This window comes from Colletotrichum truncatum (genome assembly GCF_014235925.2).
Source record: "Colletotrichum truncatum strain CMES1059 chromosome Unknown Contig_0008, whole genome shotgun sequence".
Lineage (NCBI taxonomy): Eukaryota > Fungi > Ascomycota > Sordariomycetes > Glomerellales > Glomerellaceae > Colletotrichum > Colletotrichum truncatum.
The window spans coordinates 337190-347559 of record NW_027222405.1 but is presented as its reverse complement, the minus strand read 5'-3'; the positions used below and the strand labels follow the sequence as shown (position 1 = coordinate 347559).

Here is a 10370-nt window from a genome sequence, read left to right as displayed (position 1 = left end):
GCTGTTATCATCATAGCGTGGGGAGTGATGGGATGGAACGACCAATAAAGTGAGAATGGCGCATGATTTTGGCCATGAAGGTTAGCGGGGCAGACGACTGCTATGTTTCGATACAAGTATGATATGTGCACTTGGGGAAGAGGCATCTGGTTCAATCCAGAAGTATACCTTTACATGATTAGTTGAGGTGGCAAACCCAATACTAGAAAATATGCCCACATGGTTTCTTACCAAAGGCTCAACCACTGGCAAAAGTTTGGCTCTCCATTTCAATTTCGGCCTCAGTAGCCATTCAAGGCAACATATCTTAATTTAGGTGACACTCTACCATGAGAAGTTCGATATGATTGTGTCTAGCTGGACACCAGTAGTAACGTAAACAGTCAAGGCCATAATTCTCGAGTCTCTGTCACAACAGAAGATAACAAATTAAACCAAAGTGGCCAACATAGTGTCGCTACTATGCAGAATATAGTTGAAGAGAGTTGAAATTTGGCCTGTCATTGCAACATCTACAAAGAGTACTTGGTTTCCTTCTCAGCTGAGACTGTAATCCATTCCTTTCGCCATAGTGTAACCAGACCTTTTGTTAGCTGTATAATGAGGAAAAAAGTATAATAGCTTAGGCTTTCTTATTATAAGAAAGCTGCCAAAACAAACGAGATGTCTTTATTAATAAAACTTCAATGGAAATGCAGCATTACACATGCTAAGCAAGCATCTTGTTCAAGAACACCCCAGAAAGTAACCAATATATAAGTTTTTTTGAATATCAAAATAGGCTTCAGGATAGGGAACCGACTGGCTCTCATCTTCCAGAAATATGAGTATCTTATTACGTGGACTACCGTTCTGTAGCGAAGAATTAACGGCAGTATCGATGTTGATGGAATAACGGGACCCCCACAATACAATGGTGATACCCTTCACAATAGAAACCAAAATTGTCTTTCTCACTATTTCCCACTTATCATAATCAAAGATCCCAACCAGCCAAAGCAAATACAGTAACTATAGCCTCAACTTTATCAATTTGCATTTCCGTTTAAATCCAAAATGCCGACAGCCTCAGACGCCAAAATGAACATAGGGAACCCACAATGGCCGGTCCTGCTTTTCATCCTCCCACAACTCTGCATTTCTGTTCCCCGCCTGGCCGTTCCCTGTAGCTTCTGCTTCCGCCTGCCGCACAACCCATCCATCTCGAAGTGTCTTGGTAGCAAAGTGAAGTGCTCTGCTTACAAATTCATCACTTAGCTCGTTCGCTACAAGATACTCATAAGTCAACCTAGCCATGTCCACACACAGCCCGTCATCAACTTCCCACAGCGTGCCAATGACATGGCGGAACCCAGCCAACTGGAACGCACTAGCCAGATGAATGCTCTCATCAGTCGAATCTTCGTCTTGAATCTGGCCCGCACCGCAAGCGGAGAGGTAGGCGAGAAACGGCGTGCTGGCAGAGCTGTTCGTTTCGAGAATGCCTTCCACCGTCAGAGGGTCGTTTTGCCAATCTTTTAAAAGAAGGAGACTATGTAAAGGGTCTGGGCGAGCCCCTCCATGGCCGGCAAAGTGTAGGATACTACAAGTTCCCAGAGCCGTTAAAACGTCTTGCTTCTTCGCCGGAGGCTGGTTGCATATGAATCTCATGGACTCGCAGACTTCTCGCACTGCGTCTGTCTCTCTCGTTGCATGCCAAAGACGACTCCGGTCTGGAGTATCTTGCATATCCACAAGGACAATACTCGGGTCCGAGACAGCTGTTGCGCCTAGACGTTGCTGTTGCCGCGTGTGCAGAATAGACTTGATAGAGGGGCTATACGACGAGACGACCCTATCTAGTGCTGTTTGCGCGCCGCTCTTGGTATGGTGCCCGGCTGCATGGAGTGGAAACTGGGTAAGGGGCCCGGTCGGCACCCACCACATGTGCGGCCAAGTGTCGCTGACCGGAGGTTCGGTAAAACCTAAAGTATCTAGTATGGGCCCAACAGCAACATCCCATAACCAGGACAGAGTTTCGACTGAGCCTATGCCACTACTTGCATGCTGTTTCAGACTACTCAGAGTGAGTTGTGGCAAACACAAGACACGAACGCCACAACGTTCAACGAGTAGCGCGTCGCAGCGGTGTGAGCTAACGTTGACGACAACGATGGGACCGTAAGAAGCCGCTTCCCGTAGTTCGTCTTCTGTGGCAGACGCGAGAAATCGCTCGAAGCCAGCATGTCTTCTAATATCGTCCAAGAGGCTGAGTAGATCGGCACTAGCTTTGTGTCGGCGGTCCAGGTCGATGGGAGCGGGTCTCTCCAACGGTAACAGTGTCGAGTTGACACTAGCTCCCTGTGACGGTGTATCAAGCTGGTTCCGAAGATGAGCGAAATTTCGCGCCAGATCAGGATGTACCTGTTGGAGAGCGGAAAGATCGGTGCGCATATTCTGTAAGGAGCTGGCAAGAATGCCGCGGCCAGTCTCTAACAGTTGAAGGGCAGCCAGGGGTTCGCGGCCGGAATGTAGAGCAATAGCAGCGGCGTCTGATGCCAATCCAACAGCCCACCGAAGCTGATGCTGTTTGTCGGCAGATTGTAGAGAGAAAGATGATAGGAGGGGAATCAGGTTGACCGACGTCTCCGCAACGGTGTATGCACCATGGGCGTCTTGGAGAATGTCTGGTGATGCCAAAAAGCTACGACCGCCTCGCAATCTTTCGCTGGTTGCAGCTTCTTTACATTGCAATGCCTCGTTAAACCGAACGTTAGATTCCTCTCTGTCGGCCATGACCCCCATGCATACATATCTCTGGCCGAGTTGAACTCCAAGGTTGTTTAGTCGAGCTGCTCGGCCTGGGTGATTTTCTGGTGTGGTTTCAATCGCCTCTCGAGTGATTGAAATGGCCTCATCTAGGTCTGCTATCGCTCTGGTGTATAGATATCTGTCGTATAGTCGAGCTGCAAGATTAGTAAGGCACAATACTCGATCTGAATGGTCTTCGGGCGTGGCTTCGAGAGCTTCTTGGGCGATAGAGATAGCCTCTTCCAGGTTTTCTACCGTTCCGGTATGCAAGTATCTGTCGCCAAGAAGAGTTCCAAGGTTGCCTAGCCACATCGCTCGGTCTGGATGGTTGTATGCTATGACTCTAACAGCGTTTCGAATAGTAGTTATCGCCTCTTCCAAGTCTAATAAGTCTCGATTACGCGAGTATTTGTCGCTGAGATGAAGACCAAGGTTATTTAGCCATGTGGCTTGTTTTGGATGGTCTTCTGGCGTAGCTTTTATGGCCTCCCGGGCCATATTGATAGCCTCCTCCAGATCCAATATTGCTCCAGTGCGGAGGTATCTATGATTAAGCCAAATTCCGAGATTTGATAATGGCTTAGATCGGTCTGGATGGTCTCCTGGCGTGGCTCGAACAGCCTCTCTAGCCACAGTAACTGCCTCATCAAGGTCTTCTATGGCTCCAGTGCGGGAAAATCTGTTGCTAAGCCGAACTCCAAGACAGTTTAGCCGTCCACCCATGTCTGGATGACCTTTTGGTGTAGCCTTGATAGCCTCTCTAGCGATAGTAATGGTTTCTTCCAGATCTTTTGTTGCTCCGTTGCGTAAGTATCTGTCGCTAAGTTGGTTCCCAAGACTGGTTAACCTGTTAGGTCGGTCAGGATGATCTTCTGGTGTGGCTTTCACAGCCTCTCGAGTGATATCGATGGCCTCTTCTAGATCTTTGACGGCTCCAGTCCGTAGATATCTCTCGTTTAGTAGGTTTCCGACTTCGTGTAACCTACGACATCTCTCTGGGTGGTCTTCTGGTGTAGCTTTCACAGCATCCCTAGCGACAGCTACGGCCTCATTGAAGTCTACTAATGCCCCAGTTCGCAATGATCTGAGTCCAAGTCGGAGTCCAAGATTATATAAGCTTACAGCGTGATTTGGATGACCCTCAGGTCTGGTTTTCACAACCTCTCGAGCAATAGTGATTGACTCTTCGAGATCCGCCATAGCTCCAGTACGTAGGTACCTATCGCCAAAATGAGTCCCAAGATTGCTAAGGTATGTAACTCGGTCTGGGTGGTCTTCTGGCGTAACTTTAACAACCTCTTGAGTAATAGAAAGAGCCTCTTCTAGGTCCACTATCGCTCCAGTACGTAAGTATCTGTCGCCTAGTCGAACGCTGAGATTATTAAGGTACAAAACTCGACTTGGATGATCTTCTGGCGTAGCTTTGATAGCCTCTTGAGTGATTTTGATAGCCTTTTCTAGGTCTTGGATGGCTCCGGTACGTAAATACTGGTCGCCAAATCGAATTCCAAGATTGTTTAGTCGTTTAGATCTTTGTGGATCATCTGCTGGTGTAGAATTGACAACATCCTGAGCGATAGCTGTAGCTTCTTCTAGGTCCGATATATCTCCAGTACGTGAATATCTGTCGCCAATTCGATTTCCGAGGTTTGTTAGGCACCTGGGTCGGCCTGGATGATCTTTTGGTGTTATTTCTACAGATTCTCTGGCAATCACAATTGCCTCTTCTAGGTCTTCAACATTTCCTGTGCACAAGTATCTATCACCCAGTCGAAGTCCAAGATTGCTGAGACATAAATTTCGGTCTGGATCGTCATCTGTTATCATTTGAATAACTTGTCTTGCAAAAGTAATAGACTCTTCCAAGTCTGTTACGTCTCCAGTGAGCAAGTACTTGCTGCCAAGTTGGAATTCGAGGTTGCTTAGCCACACCACTCGCTCGGGATCGTCTTCTGGTGTGTCTTCCAGGGCTTCTCTTGCAAAATTGATAGACTCGTCTATGTCCTCCATAGCTTCGGTGCGTGAGTATCTGCAAGTCGACAGCGAATACTGTTTGGGCGTCCAGCTCGGTGTGGATGTGTTTCTGTGCACTTTGATAGTGGAACTGATGACTGATGGTCACCATAGGCTGGGAAGCTTTGCTCTGCTTGAATGCAAACACTGTATGGCATTCGCATATTTCATCCCCGCCTGTGGTTCGGCATGGCCTGACTACCCCTCCATTTCCAAGTTGTTCGAAATAGCGTCTGCCTGACATGCCCTGTTCTAGCAACCAGGCAGCCAATCCCGTCAAAAGAGCTCCTTAGAGACTCCCCGTACGATGTTCACTAGTTTCATGCAATGCAACAGCTGTGCCTGCTACTAAAGTCCCTAACGGAGTGCTGTGTTTTTCTATTGAGGGCGTGCAATCAATACTTTTGGTCATTTTACCCCACCCAGCTTCCACTCAACAACCTCTCTCTACCCTGCATCACTCTTGGCTAAGGATCAGGCAGCCAATCCCATTCAGAAGTTTCCTTCGGGACCGTAAGTGAGTCACAGTCTCATGCAGTGCGTTCGTAAGTTTCCCCGACGTGGCAGGGAGCTTCTCCTCAATCTTCTGCAGATGTTCCAAGTGATGGTCTCCCAACTGACTATTTCATGAAGACCCGCCGTAGTCTCACAGGTTTTGCAGGGGTTTATTGCCTCGTTAATTGCCTCAAAGTGCCCCCACGCTGTTGCCCAATGTAATACATTGAAGAAACTGTCCATTTGGGCAATTAAGCAACGCAACTGGTGTAGCTTCTTCTCTTCGGATTGGACCACAGGCTACTCGGAATGTCACCCTGAGAGCCTTTTCTGCATGTTCTAGCCAACAGGATTTCCCAGAGTACGAAGGCATTTCGTTAGACCTTCTAATGGTCCGAGACAGCTGCCGACTTCCGAAAAACCAGGGCGCAGTCGAGCCGCATCGCCAACGCTGCCATGATTCATTAGGGGACTTCGATAGCAACGGTTCGGGCATCAAATCTAGTTGTCTATCCGTTGCTAAAGATTCAGAGCGTAATTTAAACTCTTGAAGCAACTGTCCTTCTATTGTGCTTTCTGATGCGAACGACTCCATCTTCCGTTGTTTCACTCAGTCATGTATGTGGGTGGCGACTGAGAAGGTAAAACATGCCCAATCTCCCCCTGAAAGTGCTTCGCCTCCTCGACAGGCCTTGCCGGGTCTCCTTTTCTTCGCCAGCTGACTGAGTTTTGGAAGCTCCAGCAGATCAAACGACGTCAGTTGAGAAGTCACAAATACAATAATTCTATCCTTGCAAAGGGCCTGCCCTTTCTCTCTCAGTCCCTTGGGGACCTCCATCCTGAGTTTCCACGTCTTTCTTGCCGTTCCATTCGGCGCTTGGTCGTTATATCGTGAAGGAAGAACATGATGATTTCCTTGCAAGATGTTCTCAACTTGCTTCTCAGGGCCCATGTCGTATATATAGAGATAAAGATCATCGTGCCCCATATTCTCCGCGATCAAGGTCACCATTGCCCGGTGATTCACTCGCACCGAGTGGCCAGAGGAGAATGTAGCTCCTGAAGAAGTGGCGAGTTCAACTTTACACAGCTTCTTGAACGAGCTCTTTGAGAAGTTGTGGGCCAAGTCCTTTACCATTTCAAACTTTGTCAAATGGTGGACAATATCACAAACTTGGTCTGGTGTTTCTCGTACTTTTGCCATGGCGGAGATGTGGATCATCTCATTAGCTGACTTGTCGAAAATCTCATAGTTCTTATCCTTGAATGCGATGGAAAATGCGAAGGGGTCTTCGCCTTTAGCAACACTGCGTAATGATCGTTCTCCCAAAGCAGTGACCCATTCCTCCCGGAACGGCATATCTCTTGGAATGCATATAGGGTATTTGTTGAGGTAATTTTCGGTGAGCACGACAGCAGTCCACCACGTCTGAGTACCCATGTAACCAAGTTCTGACACTACAAGTGTTGACTGAAAGGCTGCGGTGTGGGTGACAAAAGCAACGATCCGGCTTTGATATGCCGCTGAGCGTCGTTCCATAGAGTCATTGGGATATATAGCAACCTGGTCACCGTTGCAAATGCCTTGTGCTTGACCAGCCTGCAACTGAAAGGTTCCATTCTTCTTTCTGACCGCTTGGACTATAATGGTCCCAGCCTCTGAGATGCTGCGACTGAAGAAACATTTATCCCGGTTGCCGTAAAACATTGGGTTTTGTTGCGGCCAATACTCCTTGAACCTAGCGCATAGTTGGTGGTATATGTGATTCTGTTTCTTTGCGAAGCCCCCGAAACCGATCAAGGTTCTGAGAAGAAAGTATGATAGCGCGCCGTGTCTCTTTCCGTCCGGAAGCCGGATCTCTCGCGCTTTTTCTAGAGGACCACATGCGGTAATGATGGTGTATCCATCCGGATCCATTAACCAGTTAGGTTTCATGGAGGCATTCCGGTGTGATTCGGAAGCATTTTCATCTTCAGGTATAAGACCATGCACCGCCATAGGATATTCGGCGTCGGCTTTGGGGTTGTAATCGAGGTACCGGACGGAAGAGTCATCGCGTGAAACACCACCGGAGAAGCAACAATCAAGAACAACCGAGACTTCGAGATGCTTAAAGACAAGGTCGCGGAGGAGGAGTGCGAACTCGTTTCCACGGAGGTACCTGACACCGGTATCATTCATGTCCCCCAAGAGGTCCAGAGCAAGTTCTCCTGTGGGCTCCATCCTAGTTCCGTGGCCGGAATAATGGATGTGAACGTAGTCGCCGGATCTCGCTACCGAGGCGATCTCCCGAATTTTCGCGACGACATTGTCAATCGTTGGCCACGCTCTTGGATGTTCGGCTGGCAGGCTTGACTCTGCATCGTCAGGTGGACTCGCAGTGAAGGTACATAACTGAGCCGCGGGTTGCGCATACTTCAGATAATCTGCCATATCTTTAGCATCTCGTACGCAGCCTTTGAGAGGAGCATCCTTGTAAAAGTCAATGCCAATCAAGACAGCAAAATATTTCACTGCATCTCGACTTTCGTCCATACTTTGGCGTAGCTGTTCGCCTGCAACAGAAGCGGTGCAGAGCAGACAAGGTGATAGATCAGTTGGCCGAGAAAGTGTGTGTGGGATGAGATCCACAAAGTCCAGCGACTAATTGCGCAACAGGCAGTATTCAGATATTACAGCTCTGTATCCAAATCTCTTGTTGTGCTTGGTTGTAGCAGTAGGTAGACAGCCTCAAAATGGCCCTGCTGTGTGGATGGTGGGAAGACACCAGTCGAGCCATCCCACCTGAGTTGATTCATTAGTCATCGCTTCTCGCCTCGTAAGCTTTACTAGGTACTTTTCACTGTTCGCCGCGGTAGCCATGACACGCATCTAGGTGGGCTGAGAGTATTTGACCAATGTTATGCTGTATTACTTGGGCCCTCATCTCGCCGGCAACCTGATCAAAGCATGACCTTTTTCCTACAGTACTTGGGGCTGAATACATTTTAAATTATTCCTTTAATAATGGAATAGTGGCATGCATTAGAAATGTGACAGGCAGTCTGGAATACATGCCTCATGAGGTAAATGGTCAAGCCCGCTCATTATGTTGTGCAAGTTAAACTAGCCATATCCGCCTTTGCAGGTGGCGTGCACTCTACGCCTGTTCCAGGTCTTTTTCCTGGAACTTCTCACCCTTGCTGACAGTCTGACCACTTGTAGTGCAAAGAGTGTATTGCCCCTCAGAGGGGACAGACTCGACGAGAAAGGGACCTTCTTTACCACCCCCTGCACATAGATATACGGAATCGCCCACCCTAAACTTGTTTTTCTATCCACGATACTCAGCTGGGGTTCCGTGACAGGAGGGGGCAATGACCTGCCGTCTTGGCCGATATCACCCGCGCACGACCATCGTCGTCGTCGCATATCGAGAAACTCGGGCTATCGCTCCTGGCCGCAAAGAAATATGAGTATTGCGCTTGCAGTATGGTACAGCTGATGCGAACCTGGTGAAAAAACTCATATTCGATCCTTGAAAAACTCACACTACAGCTGGTATGGCGGAAGCTATTGTCTGTGGTCGGGTATAAACTTTGACCACTGTCGGCTGCCCTTTAGTCTTGTATTTTTATAGCGGGCCACATTCTGACTTGTCATCTGAATCGTACGCTTTCAAGCAAAGGCAAAGTATACAACCTCGCTGTATTGCTGCCTTGAGGAAGCATTCGCGCCTTACCTTGGCAATGTTCACCATTGGCAAGCTGCATGGCCGGGGCGGTACGTACTTTGTGCATATCTCGATGTTTTGCCCCTAGCCTTTTCTAAATAGTTACTAGGATAATATCGGCAATGTACGCTCTTGACTCCCATTAAGGGAAAATAGACAAAACTCGGGCACGATAATACAGAATGCAACGCCTCCGATATTTCGGCTTAAGCTGGAAAACGCGGTCCTCTGGGAATGACTCGATTGATTTGGAAACGGGCCATCAGATAACCGAACCACAACAAGGAAGAAAAAAGAGTTGGATCACTCCCTCCCAAAAACTGATGATGTGCTTTACTTATAGTTCCTAGTCGAGGACCACAGGGCTGGATACCCCAGATTTGCTGCTCTCATCGCAGCTAATGATTCTTTCTTTGTCTTCAGACGTTTCCTGCGACTCCGCGCCAGAGTTCTCCTGCTGAAGCAGGATCATCTATCTGTGCTTGAAGAGAAACTAGACCTGCTTGATGAAAAGGAGGAATCGCCCCTGTTTCTCGGAAAAAGCCGTTGCGATAGAAACGAAGCGCGCAAATCTCTTCTTCTTGAGATTGAATCGTGCCTTTCGAGCTACGGTTTGTAGCAGTTGTTATTCGCTCGTTCCTCTACAGTCCTATTCTGATACCTGTCCAGATTCCTTCTCTGACCAGACCCGCCGAGCGCTAAGTTTGGGTACCGCACCATCCAAGGATGTTCTTAGCTTGCAAAATTGGGTCGAAAACAGTAGCTGCTTGAGCAGAGATGAAACAGCGTATCTAGAAGAGGAAGCTGATCTAGCTCCTATGGCATGCTCTAAGGACAGTGCGGTGGAGAAACTTGAAGATTGGGTTGAGGGCAAACTCATCCACTACTATCGAGGATTCCGCAAGGTAGGCAATGCTTTCCAAAACGTTACGATCTACCTAGCTCACGAGAGAAAAAGAGTCCTCTGCACAACGTGTCAAACGACGCGAACGTGTACATCTACTCTGGCTCTCTGGTAAAAGGGAGCGCGCGAGCCCTGATGCTATGCCTCGCCACTGGCCTTATTCTGATACCGGTGATAATCTGTCTAGCCGTCGACAGCGCGGTGGCTCGAGTGCTCGTAATTATACTCTCTACAGTTTCGTTCTTGTCCGTCTTGTCCCAGTTAACCAACGCGAGGATGATGGAACTCGTCCTTGCAGGAGCCACGTGGGTACCCCTTCTCCAGTATAGAATGGCTTCAACTAACCATGCAGATTCGCTACTGTTCTCACTGTTTTTGTTTCAGGCGAAAACCCTCCACCGGTTTTGGCTGCCTCGGCAACTTAGTTGGACTGTGGGGTTTAACAATTCTACTAC

General features: G+C 48.4%; 3 protein-coding genes across 3 annotated transcripts; 1 reads left to right on the top strand and 2 right to left on the bottom strand.

The window, feature by feature from the left end:
- Window positions 1–1068: 1068 nt before the first annotated feature.
- On the bottom strand, window positions 1069–4800 carry CTRU02_211575 (TPR domain-containing protein; the record flags this gene model as incomplete). Its single annotated transcript, XM_036732315.1, has 1 exon — window positions 1069–4800. One exon carries the CDS (start codon window positions 4798–4800, stop codon window positions 1069–1071), a length of 3732 nt encoding a protein of 1243 aa, XP_036575944.1.
- Window positions 4801–5908: 1108 nt separating this feature from the next.
- CTRU02_211574 (caspase domain-containing protein) lies at window positions 5909–7834 on the bottom strand (the record flags this gene model as incomplete). Its single annotated transcript, XM_036732314.1, has 1 exon — window positions 5909–7834. One exon carries the CDS (start codon window positions 7832–7834, stop codon window positions 5909–5911), a length of 1926 nt encoding a protein of 641 aa, XP_036575943.1.
- Window positions 7835–9027: 1193 nt separating this feature from the next.
- CTRU02_211573 (uncharacterized protein) lies at window positions 9028–10340 on the top strand (the record flags this gene model as incomplete). The annotated part of the gene is made up of 5 exons (XM_070205662.1): window positions 9028–9061; window positions 9362–9622; window positions 9681–9916; window positions 9970–10220; window positions 10268–10340. 5 exons carry the CDS (start codon window positions 9028–9030, stop codon window positions 10338–10340), a joined length of 855 nt encoding a protein of 284 aa, XP_070060475.1.
- Window positions 10341–10370: the final 30 nt, after the last annotated feature.